Genomic DNA, 27,557 nt, shown 5'->3' with positions numbered 1-27,557 from the left:
CATCATTCTTCATGATGGAAGAGTACTCTTCCACCATGGCATCCCTCCACACCTGCTGCTCAGATGCTTCCTGAAAATTGGAAGGCTCAGCCTCAATCAACTTGCTCATAAGAGCTATGTAACTGGAAAATCTTTGTGGTGGTTTGTTCACCCTGACTGAAGTCTTATGAGCATCCACTTGCTCCTGAGCTTCCATTAAGGTATGCTTTGCTTCTCCCAAGAAGTCTTGGCCTGGGTAAATGGAGCATCCTACTCCGCCTTATGTTCATGTTGCTCATCCTTCACTCAAATCTGGAGTCCTGCAATCTGTAATGGCTGTCTCCCTTCTTCCTTTGGTGCTTCTTGCTTCAAAACCTTTGCTACTACTAGATACCCTTCTCATAGTAGGCTTGAGCTTCATGCTCCTCTGATGGAACGTGCAATAAGCCAAGCACCCAAAAATGCGAAGATGCCCAACCTCTGGTTCTTCCCCGTGAATGCCTCTTCAGGGGTCATCCTCCCCAACACCTTTTGTGGATTCCTGTTTGGCAAATAAACTGTCGTGTTACACGCCTCTTCCCATAAGAACATAGGCATATCTTGATCATGCAACATTGCTTTCGTTGCCCCAACAATGGCTTTGTTCTTCCTCACCGATACTACATTTTGCTGTGGGTTATGTGGAACTGTTAGCTCCCTCTTAATTCTAGAATCAACACAAAACTCCTGGAAGGCATTCAAGCTATACTCGCCTCCATTGTTAGATTTAAGCACCTCGATCTTTTTCCTGGATTGGTTCTCCACAAGAGCTTTAAACTCCTGGAACTGACGAAAGACCACATCCTTGTCCTTCATAAAATAGATCCAGGTTTTCCTGGAATGGTCATATATAAAAGTCACATAGTAGTTGAACCCTCCAATAGACATTGTTGACATGGGCCCACATACATCTGAATGGATCAAGTCCAAGGTCCACTTGGACTTGCTGTAACTGCAAACACAGTCTTGGTGTACGTTCCCATGGAACGCCCATTGCACACGTCTTGCTGATCTGTAGTGAAATCAGGGAGCCTGGTCATGGCCTTGCTGAGCACTTTGAGTGCTCCATGGTGCAAGGGTGCCATTCTACTATGACATAACTTCCCCAAGTCACAGCTGGTGCTGGTGCTGCTCACCAACTCTTTGGCTGGCTCGAACTAAAGTTCATATAGCTGTTCCTTCTCACTCCAAGCACCTTTGTTGTGCTGATGCTGGAACCCTTGGGACAAATATCCACCTTTCCATCTCGGAAAATCACTACATAACACTTGTCCTTCAAGGCTGAAATAGAATTCAAATTCCTCGTCAAGCCTGGAACGTACAACACATCCTTCACCAGTAGAGGCTTCCTGAACTTCCTCTGAAACTTAACAATTCCATTTCTTGTTGGCTTGTACTTGGCATTGCCACCAAGCTCAATGTGGAAGTCCAAACTGTGCTTCTTTATATTGGTAAAGTAGTCTCGCACTCCAATCATGTGACATGAAGCACTACTGTCAATGTACCACACGCTGGTGGTCATTGAACTAGAGAGACTCATGATGAGTGAGAGAACTCATCCTCAAATTTGGTTGCAAACTTGTCCATCTCAATTGTAGCAATTACGTACTTCTTTTGTTTGCCCTTTTTCTTGTTAGAGCATTGGCTAGCAAAATGCCGTAGCTGGTGGCAAACAAAGCATTGCACTTTGCTAGCATCGAACTTCTTTTTATCGCCCTTTGAGGTGGCTCCTTTAATGGAACCTTTCTTGGCCATTCCCTTTCCCTCAGAGGTTAGGGCTAGGTTGTCTTCCTCCTCACCCTTCTTTTTGTCTCCACGTTGAAACTTGAGGCCCTTCTTGAATCTCCTTCTGTGTGAAATCATCCCACAACGTTTCCCAGGTGCGAAGATGCTTTCGTCTTACGATGCAATTTACAAATACATCCCACTGCTTTGTAAAACTATTCAAGGCTATATGCACTAGTTCAGAATCAGGGACTATCTCCCCTACCGCTGCCATCTCATTTTGTAGTTGCATGAGCTTGGTAGGAAGCCACATTCTCTCCCTTAGACATCTTGGTGCCGTAGAGCTTGTCCCTTACCACAATCTTTCGATTTTGGTTGTTACTCTTGTATAGTTTAGTTCAGAATCAGGGACTGTCTCCCCTATCGCCGCCATCTCATCTTGTAGTTGCATGAGCTTGGTAGGAAGACATGTTCTCTCCCTTGGACATCTTGGCGTTGTAGAGCTTGTCCCTTACCACAATCTTCCGATTTTGGTTGTCACCTCATGGAGATCTAGGGCGACGAGATCTAACATTGGCACAACCATTGTGGAGTTAGCAAAGCTCCACAACTTGTTCTCCTTGAGAACAGTTGTTATCCAGACTTTCCACTTTAGATAGTTTGAGGCTTCTTCTAACCTGTCTTCATACTTGACACTGGTTGCCATGGTAAATCAAACCCTTGAATAGTTGTTTGCTGAAAACCTTAGAAAGACAACGAACCCCTTTGAGCTTGAACTTGTGCAACGCTTGAATTTCTTTCAAAAGCTTGGCTCTTATACCATGCTAGTTTTTCTAAGCCTAGCCAAACGATTAATGTGCTAGTAAATTTTTATTCCAGTAAATTTATTTTTTTACTGAACTCAGAAAAAAATTAGAGTTGAAATCTAGCACAATTAACACCACTGAGCTTCTAACAAATAATGCATAGTAGAAACAATAAATCAAAGCACATAAGCTTTTACACAACTTTTACCCTGGAAAACCCCAATGTGGAGAAAAACCAACAAAGAAGGATTTTGTTAGGCTTCAGAGAATAAATCATGAAAATATTGCAACAATAGTTCCAAAGAATCTCCCTTTCATGGGTACGACCCCTTTCTCTTCATCGAACTTAGCCCAGGATGAGGCTTCTCTTCTAGCAGAGAACTCGGCCCTAAACAGTTGGCCTCTCTCTCTTGTGAACTTGGGCTTGGGCAGATGACGGCTTGAACATGACCCCTCTTTGCGAACTCGGTCCCTTCTCCTTAGCTGCTCGACCTTCCTTCTTCTCACCTAAATCGTCCCTCTTCTCTCTCACTCGGTGTGATCTCCAAATCGTGTTCACCCACTCATTGCAACAATTTATAATTTCTCTCATAACCCTATTTCCTCCTTGAAATCTTCAAAGAAAAGATCAAAGGCCAAAATTTGATCTTATCACTTTCTTTTGATCCTGTCAAAAAAGAAATATTAATTTCCAAAGTTATAAATTGTAGAAATCTGAGTACAAAGCCAATAAAAACTAATTAAATTAATTATTAAGGTATATTCTGCATGCCTGGACACAAGGCCTATCCAGAGACACCTGTCCGAGCTACAATTTTAACATCCCTTAGTTCCAATTAATTAGGTCAAAAATGGAGTTGTAGGGTCTAAAATAGAGTTAGAGTCAATAATAGAGTTGTGTTAAGGATAAGATGACCCACAAATAGTGATAACTGAAGTAAGAACTCACACATGAAACTCCTAATTCAAGAACTCAGGAAGGGCTCCAAGGATAGGACTGAAAGTGAAAGGATAAGGTTTCCTAGGATAAAGAGGTAAGAGGATAAGGCTCTGGATAAGGTTTGTCCCCAGAAATAGGAAGTGTGCACTTGTGGATAGGGTGTCTAGAGGATAGGAAGTGCACATTAATTGATAAGAAATAGGGTGTCACTGCCCAGTCAATGCCTAGTCACTACCACATGTCATTCTACATGACAGCCCCTGATTAAAAATAGACATGTCATAAATAGTAACTGCTAAAAATAGAAATATCATGTGAGGGATAGGAAATGTAGGGTAGGTTAGGTTAGGTAATGTGCATGTACAGTGTACACTAACACTCAGGCAACTGTGGATGTTGTTGGAATCACGGTAAACTGATTGGGGGGTGTCATCTCATGTCATGATGTCTCTTGCTGCCTCTGTCTTATATCATGATGCTGCTGTTACCACCTTAAACTTGTTTTCTGTTGACCTCTCACTGCTTGATTATATTTTCTATATATCAGTATTCAGTAAGGTTCAACCTTTAATGAAATTATCTTTTTAATAAGTTTTGCTCTTCTTTAAATTAAGAGATGTGGGTGAGTCATCTCCAGACAGGTTGGACTTTAAAGATCTCTTTCAGAATGAGGGCGTTTGCCTGGATCTGATTTACTAGGGTTTACCATTCAAGGAATGACTGTTGAGGACATGTTTCACGCATGACACGTGTGTACATTGTGGTGAGGTTGAGACAGTCTGTCATTTGTTTTAGAAGGTACGTTTTGGATTTGTGGAACTTTGTTTGGAATGTTTGACATCTTTTCTTCAGTAAGGTTGCTTGGAAACCAGTATTGGTAGGTGATGTCATCTCCATTGGACTGCTTCATTTCCAACTTTCCAATATGCTTGGGATTGCAGCAGAGTTGTTTTGCTCTGTATTTTGTGGACTCTCACTGTCAAGCTGTTTTTGTCTGTTCTCCATTGCTTCTTTTAGGAAGCATCTTCTCTGCAAATAAGTTTGTTGTGTAGCTTTAAAAGAACCCTTATACTCAGACTCCAGATATGCAAGAGGTTGTGCAGTTGGACTTAAAAGGCCTGAGACTCCAGATATGCGAGAGGTTGTGCAGTTAGACCTAAAGGCCTTTCTCTTAGCCTTTAGGTAGTTTTGTGCTAGGTTATATATTGATTGTGTACCATATATTCTGCTAATATAATTAGCATGAATAGAAACAACATTTTTCAAAAGAAACTTGTGCTGGTTTTTCGAAGCATAGGAAACTGCATTATATATAATTTCTTTTTTGGATCCCAGGTCAAGGATCATCCTGAGGAGTCTTGTTTGCTCACTTCTAGCAATACCTCAACATTACAAATAAATACACTTACTGAACATCTTAAGCGACAAAAGAATATGCTGACTGCACATGATATTTACCAATTTTTTTCATGACCCAACTGATATCATTATGAAATTATGGTTAAGTGTCTTTCTGCCAAGAGTTTAATCTCAGAGGGTGATTTACTGGCCTTCAACCCTCGGTTGTTTGCCTCCTTTTCTACAGGCTTGACTGATAAACTCTTGTTTGTTTGAGGGGCAAAATTTCTTCTTGGCACGACTTTTGAACTTGTGTTCTGTTTAAGCAAATCACACACTGAGATTCAGGCAGAGGCTTCCCTTTGAATTAAAATTTTCTCTATTATTTGTTTGTTTATTTTGAAATATTTTTTTAATATGTATTTTTGCTGCTCCCAACTCGGCACTTTCTGGAAATTTGGGGCAGCTTATATCCTTTTCAGACACCTGTACCTGCTTCCCCACTTCTTGCATTCCAGAAATTTGTGCAACATAGGTTTAAAATAAAATTTATAACTATTTTACTGGAATCCAATACCCATTTGTCACCAATTGCTGTTTCTGGTCCCATCAATATTTAGGAACAGCGTTTACGTGAAACTTTCCTAAAATATTTCTGTGTTTGTTATTGGCTCTGGTTGCTTATGGCAACTTCTTTTATTTGTTTATTTATTGTGGGTTCTTTACCAACTCCCATCTTTTGCAAAGAAAAGTACCGATAAAAAGTTGATTCAACCAAGAAATGGGATTCAATGTACAGTATCAAATTGGAAAACTTTCAGGTATATCCTTGTATATTTATTTTTCAGAGGATCCATTATAGGCTTTCCATTACTACAAGAGTCCTGTTTAGCTACGAGCATGAGGCCTCCTCAATATCTGATATACAAGGATCTCCAACATGTGGATATTGTGTCACATATTCTATAGGGATAATTTTTGTTAGTGGACTTGGGTGTAATAATTTCTGATTGAATTGCTTACAGAAGTAAAATTTTACTTGTACAGAAGCTTTTTGTCACCAGACAATGCTGTTTTTTGAAAAACCCGTCAAAAATAGACAGAGCACTAGAAACACCAGTTCTGTCATCTGTCTGCCATTTCAAGGTAGGAAACCTGTTTCTCCAAAAAGACCAATGTTTCTGCGGTTGTTTGTCACAGGTCTGTTGCCTGTGAGAAATGGCCAGCAGAAAAGAGGATGAAAAATACAAATAAATGACAATTTAAAAAATTCCCTTAAATGCATCTTGCAACTTAAAATAAATGAAATGCTGCTACCTCTGGAAGCGTATTGCTATATATTTTGCTGGGTATGTGTTAATTTTAGTTAACAATGGTATGTTCTATGCTTAGCACAATTTACTTCAATGTTCCTTAGCCCAATAGCAATTTCCAATTTCAATAGTAATCACAATTATCACATTGACAGTAAAAGCAGATAGAACATAAAACAAAATGCAGAAGACAAGCCAAGACAAGAGGACACCAGATTTGGCAGATGCCAGGGAAAAACCCCAATGTGGGGAAAACCCTTTGATCAATTCTTCTTATTATTATATCAAAAGTTCAGCAGAGAGAGAGAGGTACAAAAGTCAAATTGACTTGCCCAATTCAAAGTCAAAACAACCCTGTAAATTTCTGCAGTCAACTGCAGTCAAACTTCAGCCCTAACCAGAAAGTCAATGCTGGTCAAAACAGCAGCAAATCATCCTCAAAGCAACTTGGTCTTCCTCAGTCAAACTCGGCCTGATCAGGAGGTCAAAGTCAGCCCAAAACAGCTTGGTCAAAGGAGAGAGAAAATAGCTGTAATTTTTCTGCAGTCAAACTGCAGTAAACCCTGAAATCAATGCTGGTCAAAAGTCCAGAATTCCTCGATTTCTGTGCCCAGAAATGTGGCCTAAAATGATCGAACTTTTGACCCCAAAAACGCAGTGAAACTTGTTCAACAAGTCCTCGGTCAACACTAGTCAAACCTGTCACAAAACTCTGAAATTTCGGTCTGCAATTCTAACCAAAAAACTCCTCCTCCTTGCCACACGCGTGAGAGAGAGAGAAGCTGCCCAATAGCTGTACGAACCAATCAGATGAAGAGAGAGAAGAATGTGTGAGTGATGATGATGCCAAATGAGGTGTGAGGTCTCTTGTATTTATACAATTCGTTGTGGGTGAAGAGACACATCCATTGGGCTTCTTGAGCCAACATGACGATGTAGCCGACGTGAATAATTTGCACATGTGTGGGCATAAATTCAAAATCACACTTCTGCATGTCCGAATGAGATGATATTTACATCAATTTTGGTCCTCTCGAAAAGAGGAATCTAATGCAATCATAATCTCCATCAAATGAGCTGCCCCAAGGTGGAATTTGGCCCTAGTTGCCAATTTTAACAGTATGCTTGATCAGATCTGCCAAGTTGCAAATTTATTTGTAATTTTTTTTTTTGTATAAAATATCCATGACCTATATGGCATTGAGCTGAACCCTTACAAGATGCTTTTTCCCTTTGAAGAATTAATACAATATACTTTTGGTATTGTTTAAAGATAATTTATTTATTCTCTAAGGTTCCCAATGTAAGATCTTTCTAAAAATTTATTATTTGCCTTTTATCTATTCAAAAATCACAAACCTATCAATTGTAATAAGTCTGATGCACTATTTAACTCAGAATAGACATTTTATGCCTTTGGTATGCTGCTTTTATTTTTGGGTGTCTTCCATTTGCAGAATTAATTCCTGACCTTTTTGCCGAATTTCATCTCCACACGATTCTTTGATCCTTCCAAAGGCAGGTGATTGTTGCTTGGATAACATTGTTTGAAATACTTAATGCATGTGGGCAGATTGGAAGAGTCAATGATGTTTTTCATTCATTTAATTCATATGTGCCATATACATACGTTGTATACATATAGAAGGGTGAGAGTCGAGACATGTTCCATTTGTATTGGAAGGAACAGATCATATCTTGTTACATCATCATCACTTTATTGCAATATTGTCATAACATATCATCATCTTGTCCCAACATTACAATTTATGATGTCTCTGAAAATTTAACATTGACTCCCAAGAGACCAAGTCATACAAAATAAACATTACATGGTCTGACATCTTTGTGTATGTCCTTGTAAAAATATGAATGGTTTGCCCTTTCTTGGTATAAAGCGTGTTGATAGTTAATTTTTTTTAATTATTTTTGCAAATATTCTTAAATATCCCAAAATGTATTATCTGGAAACATGAGTTTTTTGTTTCTCACACTGAACCTGTTTCTTGTAACATAGCTGGAATATACTCATCTTTGAATGTCTTGCCGAATAAAAAATTGGTTATTGCATTATTCCTATGCATTTGGAGAGGTAACAGTAAAATTTGAATACCAATTCCCCTTTTCCCTAAAAGTTCAGAATAGGCCATTTCCAGTTTCAGAAATTGTAGGTATTTTGGCCGATCAGGTAACTATAGTATATTGTAATACAATCCATCTGGGCACTGATTATTTTAAATCGATGAGAAGCTGCAGCAGATGGGATCTGTCTGCACCCAACGCCCTGTCCAGTGTCCATTTTCCACCTCACTAATATCAAATTTTGAGGTAAATTGAATATTATTGATGTTGTTTTGTCAGCAAGGTTTTGAGTCTGTGCCTTTGTTTAACAGAACCAGTTGAATATTAGGTGAGATGCCCTTAACGTATGACAATGTAAGGTTCCATTCTATCCCTACTACTTTTCTGGTTGGTCCAGTTTCAGAGATGCATTATCTCTAGGGTTCAGGATCATAACATCACTGTTAATTAAACCATCTTCCTAAAATGACACGACATTGTTCTTTTGTTGAATGTTCTGTAATAGATTTCAGTCATATATCTACACCATGACATTGTTTGTTGAATTGCAATGCAGCTACAAGCATTAGAAGAAACTGCGGAGGCACTAAGGGAACGCAGTCAGAGATTTTACAAAGGATGTCGGAAATATACGTAGGTTCTAGATAGACCTTGTCTTTTACTTCTACTGGTTCTGTTGTTTGTTATTTTCAAATAAGTATAACATTTACATAAATTATAAATGGTTGCACCTCTAACATGAAATTATCAGCAGAGCCTGGTATGGTTAGTAAATGGTGCGTGTTATTAAAATCTATTGAAATGGAGATTTGCATAATTGCAATCTTATTTGAGATTTTTGACAATGACATGTATGCGTTATAATCACTCATTGAGCAATTGTCAAGAGTGATTTTGGCACCAAACATTTATTTCAAGCATTTTATGTCAAACAATCACTGTTATATTTGCTTTTCCGTAAAACATGTTGTAAGTTGTAACTAATAATGATCTCTTGATTGATTGCCAAGGGCATTTTCTTTTTCCAACAATGATCATCTCTTCCTCTTCTGATTTGTTGCAACACCCTTGTGCCTTTTTCCATTTTGAGGCTCTTACAGTTATGTTTTATGCAGTAATACTAGCAGATTGGTATGTTTCGTTGTAGTTTCTCACAAAAGGTAGATGTTTAAACTTTAGACTGCTGTCCTAAGAGTATTAGTCTCAGCAATTATTGAAGATGATAGGTAATGATAGTAGATTGTTGAAAATGCTCAAAAATCAAGGGAGATGGGAAGGTGAGGTAGAGTGGCAATTGTATCCCTTTTAATGTGGTTCACCTCTCACTCCGGTAGGATTTAGTTAGGCCAAATAACACAACTCCTCAAGGTTTCAAGGGGCCAAACTATGAAAAACTCGAAACAATTTTGCTCAAGGAAGAGGAGAAGTATGGTATGAAGGGTGTTGATTGATGAGGATTGGTGGAATAAGATATATCTCTTGCTCAAGTTCACATTACCAACATTTGAGCTTCTTTGAGATGCAGACAGAGACAACCCTTTCTTAGGAGACATTTATGATGTCACGGGCATGATGATTGAGAAAACTATGGAAATCATTACATAGGAGGATATCGCTCTTCTTTTTGTTGATTTCCATTTTGTAGAGCACGTGAGGTCCATCATTATTACAAGGTGGAATCCGGCTTTAACACTTTTAATACATATATTTTCCAATTTTTCAAATAACAAAATTTTGATTTTTTTTTTCATTTGTAGTGTAGCAGCTTCTGTAATAGCAGATTTGAATCTCTAGCGGCTAAGAGCCTAAAGGTGGTTAAAGACCCAAATTAGAGAAACCTTGAAATTTAAATGGCCAAAATCCATGCTAGAATAGCTCTGATAAGAGCGTGGTGAAAAGGCCAGATTAGAGGCAAGGCTGTAATACCATTGATACATTCAAATGTTCATTATCACACAAATATTCAAGAGATCTAGAAAATGAGAATATCCATCATGGGATAAATAATATTTATATATAATGTTTGAGTGTACATACTACAAAAGTGATATGATGTGATGATTTACAAATGATGGCCCTGTTTATATACTTAGGTGGGAGTGCCCTTCCATGAAGGGTTCTGTCATTTAGAAAAGTCGTGACTTTTCATAATTATTAATTATTTTTATTTATTGATATAGTTATGTTCATATCATTTGGTCATTAACTTGTTGGTCAAACAACCATTATTTTTCTGTTTTTTGAGTCTTTTATTGTAGATTTATAGGTTAGAACAATAAGTACAATCATTAGGGACACCCCCACTAAGGTTGGCAAGCACCGAGCCAAATAGAGAGGAGGATTTGCCACTTACACATATGGCAGATTTTCTATATGTTCACTGATTTTTGTAGCTGATCTTAAAAGTTTATGTCAGCTCTAAGGGCATAAAAATTGGTGCCTACATAATTGATATGTAATTGGGCTTGTATTTAGCTTATGTTTCAGAAACTTGTACATGTTTCCATGTTTTGTGGAATTTAACTTTGCCGCCTTCTAGTGCATAGCCATTAGGAAACTCAAGGATATATGGAAACAAGACTTATTGCAAGGATTGTTTATGACCTGGTATAAGTAAGATAAATAAAACTTTCTATGTTCTCTGTGTTAAAATTATAGTGCATGGTAAGTGTTACCCCTCTTTCGACCGGGGTACTCTAGAACCTTTTGGCTAATGCCATGTAAGCCCAAAGGATGTGCCCTATAGCCCTGTAAAGCCATGTGGGTGTGTTATTTGTGAAGGTGACTTTGAGATCCCCGTTGCAATGGATGACCTTGACTTCTCCTGGTCTTGTTTATTTCATGATATGTTTGCCTTGGTGGCATTGTTGACTTCCACCTAGTGGGTGGTAACTCCTTGCGTTGAGATGGGTGTTCTTATACCCTGCGATGGTGTGCAGGTATCATGGAGTAGGCATTACTAGGAATCATGGTTTAAGGGAGCACTTGCGTCAATAAAGCCTTGTAAGGGTGATCACCATATGTACTTTTCCCTGACATTGTCCCTTTTGATCTTGATGCACCCCCTACCCCACGTGCCATGTGCCTTGTGTATTTTGTACTCCTCATCGACTTTGGCTTTGCATCTTGATAGTCTCATAGTGCCTAATGCATTTGCATCTCTCGAGGCATCATGCTACATCCTTTGAGGCACAAAAGATGTCCATTTAATTCTCTATGTCAAGATGAACCGCTTGTCTTTCGAAGCAGTCATAATGCCCTCATAGATCTCTAGTTATAGTAATGGACCCAATTTTGGGGGAAGAGGGCTTTCCATGTGGCATTGCAAACAACAAGATTTGAAGGTAGGCGACGAAGTGGACGAGGAAGATAGGACAAGCAAGTGTCAGCTACAAGCCAAATCAACTCAATGCTTAAGCAAAGTGATATCAAGCCAAGATCTTCAAGCATTTATTCCACACGTGGGCATGATGTCATCCTCTTTGGGGCTATTAGATGGAGTAAAGAAGGAATACAAGTACAAATTATGGAGTGTTGGAGACTTTGTGTGCAAATTGGAGCCCATAAGGGCTAATTATTCAAATATCAACTCCAAATTACTCCAAGAAAGGGTCAAGGGGCTTCAAGTGAAGGTAGCTGCTAGCATTCCGAGGAAAGGGAGGTCGAGTCCTCCAAGCAAGCAAAGGAAGCATCTCTAAACGACATGTTGAAAGAAGAATTCTAGAATCAAGGCCCCAAGGGCTAAATCAAGCAAAGTAATGTCAAATTAAGGGTCAAATCCAAGCATTTTCTCGCAATGTAGCCATTGGGAAGACCAAGGAAGGAGGCCAAACCCTCCTTAAGCAAGATTAAGTCTATTTCAAGCAAACATAAGGAGACTTATGCATGAAGGAGAGCGCCCAAGGGCTATTTCAAATATTTCTAAGATAAATCAAGAGAGATCCTGTTGATTTTCTAGTGCATTCAAGACTAGTGTAGTTTTTCATAATTGATAACTACTTCTAATGATATAATCAATGTTTTTTTAGTATTCCAATTATTAAGCAGTTATACATGAAAAACTTCAACCATATACATTCATCAATAGAGTAATACAGATCCATAGTGAACAATGGAACAAGAGTCAAGAGACACCAAAATTAAGCTCACAGCTAGGGTAAAACCCACACGGGGAAAACCTAACCAATCTTTCCTTATGAGAGAGAAATTCTGTTCATCAATAGTACATCAGAATATTCCAACAAGATACCAAAAGATGACCTCAACAATATCCAAGTCAAATTAGTTAAAGGGGAGAGAATCTCTTCAACGTGGGTCAAAATTACAATCTTCCCTAGAGGGGCCGAATTTTGGCTTGAGGTAGCATAGAGGGGCTGAAATTTGCCTCAAGAAATCTAGTCAATGAACTAGTCAAATCTCTAGTCAAAGCCCACAGTCAACCTAAGTCAACGAGCTAGAACATGGATAAATCTTCAGTCAAGTAAGGTCAACATATCTCTGCCATTTTTGACCTCTTCCAATAGTGAAAAGTTCAGTCAAACCAAATGCAAAACAACCCAAGTCAACAAAAGTGAAATAGAGAAAGATACGTTGGTCAACGCAGAAAAGAAAGACACCTTTTGACTCCTTCACATGTGTGATGTCTCTTTGTGATTTTCAGGTCGAATGATGGATGTGAGGTGTGTCCAAATGAGCTCCAACGATGCCTTATTTATATGTGAATTAGGAGGTGTCTTTTCACACATATGAGCCGACTTGTCCTTGAGGCAGACTTGGTCAAACACAAAATTTGAATTTTTCTCTGTCACTTGTCAATGAAAATACGACCATAGCTACCCAATTTTTCAGCACTCCCTCTTAGCAAGGGAGGTACTTTTCATTCTCTCTCAAGATCGATCTTCCCAACCAATCCATAGGCCTCACAACCCATAGCTTAAGGGAGAGATTATACGTACAAGTCTCTCTCTTTGCCAAGTTCAATCTCCCCGACCGATCCATAGGTCTCACAACACACAACCTAAGGGAGAGATCATAAATCTCATCATAAGGGGAGATCACAAATCTCATCATAAGGAAAGATAGCATCAAACATGTCCCATCATTCAATATCATTCATGAGGCCATACTCATATGCATAGGGTCCATCAACCCGACCAATCCATAGGTCTCATAGCGACAGGCTTAAGGAGGAATCCCTTTCTCAATCCCCGACTATATAGTCTCACAATGCACGACCTAAGGGAGAGAACTCAAGATCAATCTCCCTGACCAATCCATAGGTTTCACGACACTCGCCTAAGGGAGAGATCACAAACTCTGTGTCCCCGACCAAACTGGTCTCACAATCATCATGACTTAAGGGATCACTCTATGCCTCAGAACTTGTTGGATGGTGTTGTCATTAATGTCAACCCATGGAGTTGTCTGGTTTTGACTTTGACCAAAAACACCAGTCATTGATGTTGAACGGTTAATGAACGCTTCTTAGTAATTGTCGGATTACATCAAGATAGCAGCTATATTGTTGGATGGTTGAAAACCCAAGTCCTAGGGTTTGGGTTCCCTGGACTAAGGATGCACCCCGACCTTGTCGAGGGTTTTTGAAGGGTCAAACCATTGAGTTTGTGTTGAAGATCTACGTCATTAGATTCTCCTCGAAGAGATGTTTTTGTTGATATGTGGTATGCCCCGTGGTTCCTTTTGGTTTGAGAGAAAATTGAGTTTAAAGTTGAAGATCTAGTTTTGTGGGCTAAAACACCAGGGAGTAGAGACATGACGACTTATTCACCAATGATTGTCAATATATGACATGGATTCTCACCATAACCTCACCGCGTATAAGTTGAATAACTTCAAGATCCAAAGGTAGTAAACCAATCATCAACTTCACACTTGGGTAGGACCATATGCACTAAGCCAATCATTGACTTCAAATTTTAGTAGAGCTTAACGCAAAGCATGTTATAAATAAAATAATAATAATAATAATAATAAAGGTAATTAAATAAATTAATATTATTAATAAGATCTAGTCTCCTCCACCATTAGGAAGCTCTTACTAATTTATAATTTTACAAGCCTATTCTATACATCATAAAAGGTAGCACACATTTTCCTTAGGGCACAAGAAAACTTGTTCATAACACTTATTAAATAAATTAACATATTAAGAAATTACTTAAGACTAAAGACTCCTCCAACGTCTCACTTTAAAAGCCCTCCTTAACACTATAAAAACACACAAAATCAATCTCCAAAGACATAACAAATCACAACGATTCCTTATGTGTCTCTCTGAAATTTTCGGCCTAGTGAAGGATCTTCTGAGGCAGTTTCAAGGTTCAGTCCTCCTGAAGAAGCTAGGGCAGCGAAGCTTCTATTGACTGGACGAAAAATATTTTCTTCCTCTCGGCCTCCAAGGTAAGTTATATTAGTAAGCGGCCTGTGTTTTGATTATGCTTCTTGGGCATTTTTTTTAGACCCTCGGCCCTCCCAATAAAACTTTGTTGCAAATCTACAAAGGTGACTATTCGACCTTTCACTTGGAGAGGTTCAAGCCTAACATTAATGCCTCACCATGACATTTTAAGTTGCTTGTCTTGATTTGACTCTTTTAATCAACAATGACAACAAACGTAGGGGACTGCAAGAAAATTGACCTCGACTTGTTTGAAACAACTACATAACCATTGGACTGTTAACTTGTAAGAGCATGCAGTAGTCTTGACTTTGACCCAACACAATACCTATGAAACAGTGAAATCTTAATGAAAAATGACCTTGTACAGTGATATATGAGACCACTGTTAGAGAGGTTTAAGATAAGGGTATTGACTTGTAACCTTCCACAATACCTTGACCTAAACAATGATACTTTGATCATGACTTCGTGTGACAGTCTTATTGATCCTTATATTGGAACCGTGACTTTACACTTAGAAGATAAGTATCTTGACCTTGACTAACTTTGACTATGACTATTGACTTGACAAGTTGTAAACTGTTTGAGCTATGACATGTTAGCATTTGACAAGTAACGTGATGGGTCAGCAAGTGACATAGACCTTGCCTTGACTTGCCATAACTAGGCAGTGAGACATGGACAACAAGGTAGATGTGACTGTGATTTCTTATACAGAGAGGAGATAAGCTACAGTAAGACCTTGACAACAGTTGCTTGCTTTGACTGTGACTTTAACCTATAATGGACAGCAAGTGATGTTGACCGTGACCTCAATTAAACTTGACTTTGACTTACATGACAGTTGCTTGATGTCTCAACATTACAATACTTTGATTATGAAATAAAAACAATGAAAAGGTGACCTACAACAACCTAAGATATTTCACTATCATCACAAGTAGTTTGTCTTTAAATTGTTAGCCCACAGTCAAGGAAATTGCCATATAATTTACTGGTCTGTTAGGTAAAGTACATTGACTACAACATTTTTTGACAAAGTAGTTTGTGACAACATTTGGTAAATGATACAACTGTGACTTGACATATCGACACACCAAATTGACACATAGACCTAACATTAATGTCTTACCATAACAATGTTAAGTCGCTTGCTTTGATTTGACTTGTTTGACTGCAATATTGACAATGACAACGTTGACAAGAAACGTAATGGACAACAAGTGAAATTGACTAACAATGATTGACTTAGTGAGCATTCTATGATGTTTAACCTTGACTATTTGTGACATGATAGTAATACCTTGACATAACCTTAAGTTGACATCTTAACCTTGACATAATTCCTTAAATAAGACTTAACTTTGACATATGGTTTGGGATAGTGAGTTTACGTCTCGTTGACAAGTCTTTGCTATACTGTGAAAATTCCTCAACAGGAATTCCTACTGCAGCAACTAATGATATTACTCGTATTTGTTAAATTCCTTTAAACAAATTACTTGCAGTTTCCTATGACAAATATCGTAATACATACACTGCAACCTTCACTTAATTAAATTTTATGCGGAAACAAGAGATTGAGCAAGAAAGAAAATACAACACAATAGACACCGTTATTTTTGGACAACTATCCCTGGGAAAACCCAATGCGGGAAAATTGGTGCAGCAGATTTGAGGGTTTATTAATATTAAGCAGTAGCAAATTCTGAATACATCTTTGAATAATTCTCGGGTTATTTAGTTACACAGAGAAATACTGGTAGAAAGATTTGTGAGATTACCTCACACAATCACTGAGAAAAACCCGGCTGATTCAGACACTGGATGAAGTGCCTCTGGCAGGCCCTATGCTGCCTCTGCATAGTCCTCACATAATCCCTACGTGAACCTCTCTAGGCACTGCTTCACCTAGTTTGTTGATCGGTTTGTTGCTCGGTGTCTCTACTCTCAGCCTCCCGGTTTCACACCCCGAATCTTGGCTTCTGAAATTGACTCTGCCTAGCAAAATTTTGGACTCCCTCTCACCCTCTGCGTGGCCCTTTGTGGCCCTGCGTCAGCCTTTGCGTCTGGGCTGCTGGATCACTCTCTGCCTCTCTCTACTAATGATTCTCTGGTTGAGAAAATCCCTCTCCCTGGATGCTATCCTTGCCCCTCAACTGTAAGAAATATCCTCGATCCAAACTTCCTCCCGAGAACTTCTCACTTCAGAAATTCGATCTCTTGATCTATTGGTGTGTTTTCCAAATGAACCTCAAGCTACCTTAAATAATCTTCTCGTTGACATTCAACGACCCAGATTAGAAGCTAATCAATGGCTAAGATCATTTTAGCTTGATCCTCGTCTTCTTCTAGAAGTTACACCCACAATTAGATTAATATCCATTAATATTTTTAATTTCAAAGTTTAGACTTAGGGTCCCATTAAAAAATATTAATTATTTTAATAAAATTGGCTCTGTGTGGAATTTCCCAAAATGCTTTCTGGGTTCTTTGGAATACATGTGCCCAAGCCTCCCTTTAAAATTTGAGGCCTAGAGCACATCCGATGCTACCCCAAATCAACATATACTTGACCAAGATACTATATAACAATGTTGCAATACTGTTGAAGACATTGAAATAGGGTTGACACCTTAACTTTTGTATCATTGATTGACTTGACCTATAGACTGAAGCACATAGAAATATGACAATATTGATCTAGGGTTTTGTCTCATAGTATGACCTAGGGATTTGTGTGCAGTGACACAATTGTAATCTTGCAGGGAAACAAGTGTTGAAGGCATTTTTCATCCAGTTGTACAACATATTGAAGTAAGAATGGATAGCAAGGCTTGACCAGCTAAGCAACAATGTTTACATGTGTGCTGGTAGGTCTCTGAGGACAAAGCTTGAGAGCACTGATTGCAGGTCATCGGGATGACTTGAGGCATCTTGGATTGTGTCATTATTTGATAGCAATACTAGATGGTTGTAGCATCGAGTGCAGTGTGATATGATGATGACAGTGGTTGTGCATTGATGACTATTCATTCATGAGAAGTGACATGCATTGACAACCAACAATTGTGTAGTGATAATGATATACAGTGTGCAGCGACAGTGATGTGCAGCTAAACATTGGTAGCTTGATGTGTAGCATTGTGCAGTAATCAACTTGTGGGAACAATGATTAGTGGCTACCAGGATTCAACATTTAGTTTATATCTTTCTTACAACTATTCTACATTGATTCAGAGTACATGGGATCCAGTGTGAAAATTGTGAAACGTGATCTACTGACTCTTCTGGGTGATTGGAGTCACCTTCAGGTTGTGGCCTGAGAACACTTTAGGGTGGCAGGGTGGTGCTAGGGCAAGTTGTGGCTTGCATAGGGTGTTGTGGCGTCCATTCAATTGTGGCTGATAAACTAACAGGTCAATGAAAGCATCCTTTCTTACATGTTGGTAAACAAAGTGTAGGGGGTACTCATCAGGTTGTGGCCTGATCTACAGGGCGTTGTGGCGTCCTTCTGGTTGCAACAAGATATTAAGGTCTAGTAGTGTCCTACAAGTTGTATCTCGTGAATTAGGGGGTTGACGCCTCCCTCATTTGTAGCTGAAATCTTGATGTAATCAATTTTATTTTAACAGGGAGAAGACAATTACTAAAAAGGCGTTCGATGGTTTTTGACTCGGAGGGGGTTTTCCACCTAAAAATCTTTGTGTCCTCTGTTTAATCTTTTTGCATTGTTGTATGGTGTGTCTACTGTTGATTATTGTTTATGATCATCCGAAGAAGAATAATAATAATAACTGAAGATTAACTAATGCTCTGAAAAATATTAAAAAGTGCTAATTGCTAAGAAATACTGGTTCACCCCCCTTTCAATATTTCCAACGAAACCAATCTCCTCGACCAATACATTGGACTCACAACTGCAGCCTAAGGGAGTGACAGTCTTCCCAACCAATCCATTGGTCTCATTGCACATAGCCTAAGGAAGATTGTCGATCATATGATGTTGTACAATTAGTGCTTCCCCTCTCTTAGAGGGGTTCTCAACAATTCCAAGTTGTTCTCTGAAATAAGCAAACTTCATCCACGACAATGACTTTGTTAGCACATCAACAACCTGCTCATTAGTTGGGACATACTCGAGCGTCACTGCTCCCCTCTGTACAATATTCCAGATGTAATGATACTTGATCTCAATGTGCTTTGACCTGTCATGGAACACCTGGTTGTCAGAAAGCTTCACACAAATTTGATTATCACAATAGAGAATGGTCGATTCTAGCACTTGATCAAACAAACCAACAAATAGCTTTTGAAGCCACACAACTTCACAATACGCTGAACATGCAACTAGATACTCAACTTTAGCCGTACTCGGGGCAACAAAAGTTTGCTTTCTACTAGACCATGAAATCATAGCAGAGTCCAAGCCAAAACAAAATCTAGAAGTGCTCTTCTTATCATCAGAGCAACCAACCCAATCAACATCAGTAAATCCATGCAATTGTCATTCTCCATTAGAAGCATATCTCAAACCATATTCAATGGTACCACGCAAGTATCTCAATATATGCTTTGCTGCAACCCAGTGCACATGTCGGGGTCAACCAAGAATTGGCTCAACGTGTTCACAACATAACAAATATTAGGCTTGGTGTTCACAAGATAGTTCAACAAGACAATTAATTTATGATACATAGAGGGATAAATCAAATCAGAATCACAGTCTTGAATCTTCTTCAAATTCGTGACCATAGGAGTGTCCATTCACTTATAGTCCATCATGCCAAATCTCTGAAGCATCGTAATAGTGTATTTGCCTTGAACAACAATGATTCCATCAGGGTTTTGCCAAATTTCCAATCCCAACTAGTAGTGTATGAGACGAAGATCCTTCATTTTGAAATCAAAAACCAACTTCATCTTATACAAGATAATCATAACTTCAGCCCTGATCAGAAGAAAATCATCCACATATAATAACAGTATCAAGGGCTTGCCTTCAACAACTTTGAAATACAAGTTCGGGTCAACATCACTCTTCTTGAAGCCAAGACTCAACAAATAGACATTAATACGAGAGTACCATTCTTGAGGGGACTGCTTTAGCCCATACATGGCTTTTTTTAATTTGCAAACATGAGTTTCTCTATCATGGACCTCAAAGCCTCGATGTTACTCAATATAGACTTCGTCTTCCATGACCCCATTCAGAAAAGCAATCTTGACATCCTTTTGATGTGACTTCTAACCTACAATAGAAGCAAGAGCAATGACAAAGCTAATAGATGCATACCTGGCAACGGGAGCAAACGTGTCTTCATAGTCCTCTCCCTCTTTTTGGGAGAATCCATGAGCCACAAATCTAGCCTTGTACTTTTCAACACTTTCATCAGCAACATGCTTGATCTTGTAGATCCACTTTGAAGATACAATAGACTTTCCTTCAGGCCTTGGCACGATTTCCCAAACATCGTTCTTCAGTATAGATTGATATTCTTCAGTCATAACATCTTTCCAAACTTGTTCCTCAACTGCTTCTTCATAGGTGGATGGCTCAGACTCAATGATCTTGCACAACATTTCTGCATAACCATAATACTTCTTTGGCTTCTTGCTTTCCGTGAAGGTTCCATGAGATGCATCATGTCCTTCAGCGTCTTTCAAGGTTCTTTCAAGCCAGGCATGTTTTTTTCTAGTCTCAGGTGCAATGACCCTTGGAGATTCAACAAGTTCATGATCATCAAATTCTTCATGAGGATCTTGATCCATCAGTTCAGGTTCTTTAGTCTTCGATTCAACATTCTTTGGAGCCAACCTGTAACTCGTCATCAGAGTCCAAGTGTGATCCAAGAGGATCCTTGAAATGCTCAAAGTTCAAAAGTCCCAGATGCATGCAAAATTAGCGCCAAGTCAAAGAGCTCATCGCGTTGATTCGGACAATATATTCGGTTTGGAAAATGGCCTTTGTATGAAGGAGAAAACACACTCTGAAGTATATGTTAAACAGGTAAAAAAATGGGACTTTGTAGGCCAAGTGGCAGCCTCACATCATGACACGTGGCGGTCAAAGTCAATGTAGAGGTTGGATGGGCAAAGTCGGGGGTCGAACCTGTGACTTCCTTTATAACACCACAAAACTTTACCGTTGTACCATGCTCGTGCTTTGATTATACAGTGGCAACAATTTTTATTTGAATATGAGTTTGTTGTATATGGGGGGAAGGGTTGGCGGAGCCTGCCATATACGGCGGCTCCGCCAAACCCAAGTTCTAGTACCGGCTCTCCAAAATGGTGTGGCAACAAACATTTTCTAACAGTCACAGAAGTTCACCACCGAATATGGTCACATACCATATATTATATGCCACGGTCACGGGTAGTTATAACACCGTCGGGGGAGTTGAAACTATATAATATAGTTGCATACTATATATATGTTATATCCGCTGGTTGTATCAAACAATGCCACGGGTCTGCAAGATATCCGATGGGTGCAATCATATACTATGATTAAAGTTTTGTTAAAACAATATTTGAAATGTAGTGCGCTTGTTCGCTATTGCAATTATGTTATAAGTTGTAACATATTACCATGTTTGCCAAACCCTATCCTGGGAGGCCTGCTGGTTTGACCTCGGGACTTACCTGCGGATCTATAAAAGGTATTACCAATGCGCTAGTCCCTAAGGAGTTGTAATGTGAGTTTCAGAACTGTGTTTTATTTGTGCTTGTAAATGCGTTTTTGGGCATATCTGGGCCATTCTTAAGCCTTTTGAGGACGGAAAGTTGCATTGGAGAGCAGAGGTCGAGGCCTTCATTCTGACAGTATCCATTGGTGCATGTGTGCACAGTCCAGAATGGCTAAATTTAGACTTTTTGAGCATTCCTACTACAACGGACGCCCACTTGGAAGCGGACTCGGAGATGTAGTCCAGGGGGGACGAACTCCGTCATCAAATATCTGGAGTTTGCTTCTTAGTTTCTCTTCTGTTTATGCTTATGTTCAGATTTCAAGTTTATGTTTAAAGACACTTAAAAAAATCAATATCTCTCATTCATTCACATAAAAACAGCCTTAGTTAATATTTGGTGAAATTGAGCAAATAGTTAATCCTGTGTTTTCAGATCATATTTTGGTATTAGAGCAAGGTTGATCATGTATAAGCAAGATATTTGCCAATGTGAATGTTGACTAGATCCAGGTTGCAACATGGAGAAGGGAAACTTGAAGAGATAAATCCAGAGATTGGAAAGAGGAAAGTCTCACAAAAGATGGCAGGTTCAAATGAAGGAGAAGCTCCTGAGACAAAGAGCGAGGAACAATTTCAGTAGATGTTCCTACAGAACTTTATGAAGACAAGAAGACTAGAGATGCAACTTTGTCTTCTAAAAGCACGAAAGTGAAAAAGGGCAAGGAAAACGATGATGGTAATGAACCTCCTTCTCCTCCATCTTCGTCTTCTTTTTCTTCTTCATTCTCTTATCATTTTAGTTCAAATTCAGACTCACAAAAGAAGCAAAAGAAATCTCCTTTATTGAAGCTTGATGTTAAGTTTGAGTTGCCAATATATGATGGTGAAATGAATCCTGAAAAGTTAGATAACTGGATAAAGCAACTTGAGGTGTATTGTAGAATTCAGAATATTGTTGATGAATCTGCAAAAATTCAGTTAGCTACACTTGGAATGGGGGGAACAACTTTGATATGTTGGGAAAGTAAAACTCAATTTGATTTGAAGCATAAAGGTAAAATTATCTCTTCATGGTCTATGTTTGTTAAAGCTCTTAGAAAGTAATTCTATCCTTTAGGATATATGCAACAGGCTGTAATCGATTGGCAACATATAAAGCAAGGTAAAGGACAAAGTGTGCAATAGTTTACATAGGAATTCAGGAAAAAAACATTAGCACTTAAGTTTCCATTAAACACATGTGATACTTTGTTAAAGTATATTGGAAGTATGCATTCTTATTTGCAACATACATTGCTTATGCTTAATCCAACCGACTTTGAAGAAGTGTGTGTACAAGCCACTCATATTGAGTCAGGTGGCAGACCTTTTTTGTCAAACTTTTCATAGAAACCATTCAAGTATTTAGGAACAAAGATTCCAAAGAAGGCAAAGGGAAGAGCAAGTTGAAAGTGAAGAAATCGGCAACAACTAAGAAAGAAGGAGAAAGGCTTACTTGTACTCATTGTCAGAGGGTTGGAGATGATGACTCCAAGTGTTGGAAGCTTCATCCGGAACTTAAGCCAAAGAAGTTCCTTAAGAAGAAGGGCGAGATGAAAGCTAATGCTGCAGTCCAACAAGATTTGGGATCCGACTCCAGTGATGAAAAAAGATAACCGCTATGGGTCTGACAGGTAACCCTTTTGAATCTAGCTCTAGTTCTACTTGTTTTGCATCTTCAAAATCCAATGATGTGATTGAAGAAACGAAGAGAGTTGAATTGTTTCATATTAGGATTATCTCCAAGCACACTAAGATAGATACATTATTCGATAGTGGATCACATGCAAATCTAATATCTGAGGAACTAGTAAGGAAATTGGGATTGGAAACTAAAATTCATCCAAAAGCATACCCTTTAGGATGGTTGAAAGAAATCACTCAGAAGCAAGTCACAAAACAGTGTCGTTTAAGGTTTGCAATTACAGCTAATTTTTTTGATGAAGTTGATTTAGATGTGATTCCTTTGGATATATGTGGAGTAGCCCTTATCTTTATGATCGAGATGCCATATTTCATAGAAAGGAGACTAAGTATCATCTCTTTAAAGATGGAATTGAATACATTGTCAGGGCATACATAATGAAGACAAGCTTGGATTTAATCAATGTAAATCAAAAGAAAAGACTCATAAATTCAAGTAAAAAGTATGTTCTCGTGTTTGTTGAAGAACAGCGTCAGGATAAATATGATGCTTTTCAAGGGTGTGGTTCTCAGTTTAAGGACAAATTGGTTGAAATAGTAGATTCTTGTAAGGAATTGTTTAAAGAACCAAAAAGTCTAAGTCCAAAATGAGAAATACAACATGAGATTCAATTACAATCTGATGCCCCTCTTCTGAATATTGGCATGTATCAAATGTTGGTCACAGAAAATGAAGAAATTAAGAAACAAATTCAGGAATTGGTTGATAAAGGCTTCATTTGACCTAGTTCTTCTCCATTTGGATCACCGATCATATTAGTCCCTAAGAAAGACGAAACTTGGAGAATGTGTGTTGATTTTAGAGCCTTAAATAAGATCACCATTAAGAACATGCATCCTCTTCCTAGAATCGATGATTTGCTTGATCAGTTAAAGAATGCTGTTTACTTTACCAAACTGGATTTAAGAAGTGGTTATCATCAGATTCGTATTGCAGAGAATGATATATGGAAAACTGCATTTAAGACTAGACAGGGGCTTTATGAATGGTTGGTTACGCTGTTTGGTTTATGCAATGTTCCAACAACTTTTATGAGAGTGATGGATGATGTGTTTTGTCCTTCTATTAATAAGTTTGTCATAGTCTATCTGGATAATATTCTTATTTTCAGTTCAAGTTTGGAAGAACATGTAAAGCATGTTAAACATGGTTTTGATGTGTTGCAAAGAGAGAAACTGTATCTCAAACTTTCTAAATGTGAATTTGGGAAAACTTCCTTAGTATATCTTGGTTACATAGTTGGAGGAGGTCAACTTAAAATAGATCCAACTAAAATTGATGTAATCCTTAAGTGGCCAAGACCTCAAAATGTGACGAAAGTTAGAAGTTTTTTGGGTGCGGTTTAGTATTGAAGGAAGTTTATTTCTCATTTCCCTTTTATTGCATCACCACTTCATGCTGTAACAAGTTCCAAAGTTTCCTTTCAGTGGGGAGGAAAACAACAAAAAACATTTGATACTCTAAAGCAGAAAATTGTGACAACTCCAATCTTAGCATTACCAGACCTTCAACAACGATTTGAAATAGAAATTGATGCTAGTGGGTATGCAATGGGTGCAATGTTATTGCAAAAAGGGAAGCCTATTTGTTTTCATTCAGAAACATTTTCTAAAGCAGTTGCTAACTATCCAACATATGATAAAGAATTATATGCATTAGTGGAAAGTGTTAAAAAATGGAAACATTATTTAATGGGCAAAGAAACAATGATTCATACAGATCATCAACCACTTCAGTACCTTCAATCTCAAACTAAGTTGCAGTAGTCTCGACATTATAGATGGATGGGATTTTTGCAGCAATTCCACTTAGTAATCAAATATAAGAAAGGTACCACCAATAAAGTAGCTGATATGTTATCAAGACCTTCTTTGAATGCTTCAGTTATTCTTCAAAATAGTTCTTTAGCACATGAAAGTTATATTGAACAATATGCTGAAGATACTGATTTCAAAGATGTTTATGAATCACTAACTCATGGTGCTCAGGTGGAAGAAGTGAATTATCATGTTCATGACAGGTTATTGTACCATCTTGGCAAGTTGTGCATACCACAGGGAGAAAGAGTGCATGTCATCAGGGAAGCACATTCTTCTCGTGTTTCAGGGCATTTTGGTGTAGGTAAGACAGTGGCACAGTTACAAAGGTATTGCTGTTGGCCTCAAATGAATGAAACAATGCTAAATACGTCAAAGGTTGTGTCATGTGTTCAACAAGCAGACTTAACAACAAAAAGTTAGGTTTGTATATGCCACTTCCAGTTCCTTCTAGACCATGGGACAATATATCTATGGATTTTGTAGGAGGACTTCCAATGTTTAGAAAAGGGCATGATTATTTGTATGTTGTGGTTGATAGATTTAGCAAAATGTGTATTCTTGTTCCATGTAGAAAGCAAGTTACTGTTGAACAGACTGCACAGTTGTTCTTTCAAAATGTATGGGTTCATTTTGGGTTGCCTACTTCTATCATTTCAGATCGGGACTCTTGTTTCATGGGAGAGTTTTGGTCCACTTTGTGGGGACTCATGGACACTAAGTTGAAAAAGAGCACAACTTTTCATCCACAAACTGATGGGCAAACAGAGGTGGTGAATAGAACAGTGGTACATCTTCTCAGAGGCTATTGTAGCAAGCATCCTAAGTTGTGGGATGAATCCTTACATTATGTCCAACATGCTTACAACCGGGCCTTGCATTCTTCTACAGGTAGATCTCCTTTTGAGACATGTTTTGGGTACCTGCCAAAATCACCAATGGACTTCATGTTTGGTGAAGAAGCTAAGGAGGATGGACATGGAGATGCCGACAAAGCAATCAAGTTCATTCAAAGAATCCAAACGATTCATGAAGCAATGCAGGATCAATTGGAGAAAAGTCAGGGCAAGTAAAAAATGCGCCATGACAAGCATCAGGTGGATCATCACTTCTAGGTTGGTGATCAAGTATGGCTACACATCAACAAAGAAAGGATGAAAGGTGAAGGTAAAAAGTTGAAACCTATCAGGTATGGTCCATTTGAAATTGTTGAAAAGATTGGGCAGAATGCATTCTGGTTAAATTTGTCTCCATATATGCACATATATTCAGTTGTCAGTGTTGAAAGTTTGAAGTTGTATGAACCTCCTATGATCATGGATCCAGAGGAAAATGTTCAAATTCCAACTGTAAATTATTTTGCACCTGAATGTATGACCGAGTTATAGGAAGATACCATCTTGGATAGGAAGGTACGCACTTCCAGGCATGGAGATGTTGAGTATCTTCGAGTGGGACTCAAAGGCATGAATCCTGGGGATCGGAAAGGTGAGGGAGCTGTACGCTCACCTCATGTCTGCTTAAAACCAAACTTTTGGTGGTCCAAAAGCTTCTAGTAGAGAGGAATGATCCAGGAGGATCCTTGAAATGCTCAAAGTTCAAAAGTCTCAGATGTTCGCAAAACCAACGCCAAGTCGAAGAGCTTGTTGCGCTTATTCCGACAGTATATTCGGTTTCGAAAATGGCCTCCATATGAAGGAGAAAACACACTATGAAGTATATGTCAAACAAGTAAAAAATGGGCCTTTGCAGGCCAAGTGGCAACCTCACATCATGACACGTGGCGGTCAAAGTCAACGCAGGGGCGGTCAAAGTTAAAGCAGAGGTTGGATAGGCAGAGTCGGGGGTCGAACCTGCGACCTCCATTATAACACCCCAAAACTTTAACATTGCACCATGCTCATGCTTTGATTATATAGTGGTGGCAATTTTTATTTGAATACGAGTTTGGTTGTATATGGGGGGAAGGGTTGGCGGAGCTTGCCATATTCAGTGGCTCCGCCAAACCCAAGTTCTGTTATCGACTCTCCAAAATGGTGCGGCAACAAACATTTGCTCACAGTCATGGAAGTTCACCACCGAATATGGTCACATACCATATAATATATTATATGCCATGGTCGCGGGTAGTTATTGAAACTATATAATATAGTTTCATACTATATATATGTTATATCCGCCGGTTGTATCAAACAATGCCACGGGTCCACAAGATATTCGACGGGTGCAATCATATACTATGATTAAAGTTTTGTTAAAACAATATTTGAAATGTAGTGCGCCTGTTTGCTATGTATTGCAATTATGTTATAACATATTACCATGTTTGCCAAATCCGATCTCGGGAGGCCTGTGGGTTTGACCCCGAGACCTGCCCACGGATCTATAAAAGGTATTACCAATGCGGCAATGGCTAAGGAGTTGTAATGTAAGTTTCAGAACTGTGTTTTATTTGTGCTTGTAAATGCCTTTTTGGGCATACCTTGGCCATCCTTGGGCCTTTTTGAGAACGGAAAGTTGCGTTGGAGAGCAGAGGCCAAGGAGGCCTTCATTCTGACAATAGCCATTGGTGCCTGCGTGCACAGTCTAGAATGGATAAATTTTATGTAAAGAGACTTTTTGAGCATTCCTAATACAACGAATGTCCACTTGGAAGTG

At 38.7% G+C, this 27,557-nt stretch overlaps 1 protein-coding gene across 2 annotated transcripts in view; it reads left to right on the top strand.

Moving 5' to 3' along the window:
- Positions 1-27,557, top strand: part of SFC (ARF GTPase-activating protein) — a 332,752-nt gene that overhangs the window by 17,477 nt on the left and 287,718 nt on the right. For both annotated transcript variants that reach the window (XM_089403430.1, XM_089403429.1), the window contains exon 2: positions 8,779-8,855. In XM_089403430.1, the coding sequence (XP_089259556.1) occupies positions 8,779-8,855 (77 nt within the window). The remainder of the gene's footprint in view (positions 1-8,778; positions 8,856-27,557) is intronic.

The sequence above is a fragment of the Pinus tabuliformis genome, chromosome 2_1 (assembly GCF_031772625.1).
Source record: "Pinus tabuliformis cultivar Carrire ecotype Pingquan chromosome 2_1, CPIR1, whole genome shotgun sequence".
In the NCBI taxonomy this organism is placed as follows: domain Eukaryota; kingdom Viridiplantae; phylum Streptophyta; class Pinopsida; order Pinales; family Pinaceae; genus Pinus; species Pinus tabuliformis.
The sequence above is the reverse complement of the archived record's forward strand: the minus strand, read 5'-3'. Positions and strand labels throughout refer to the sequence as shown.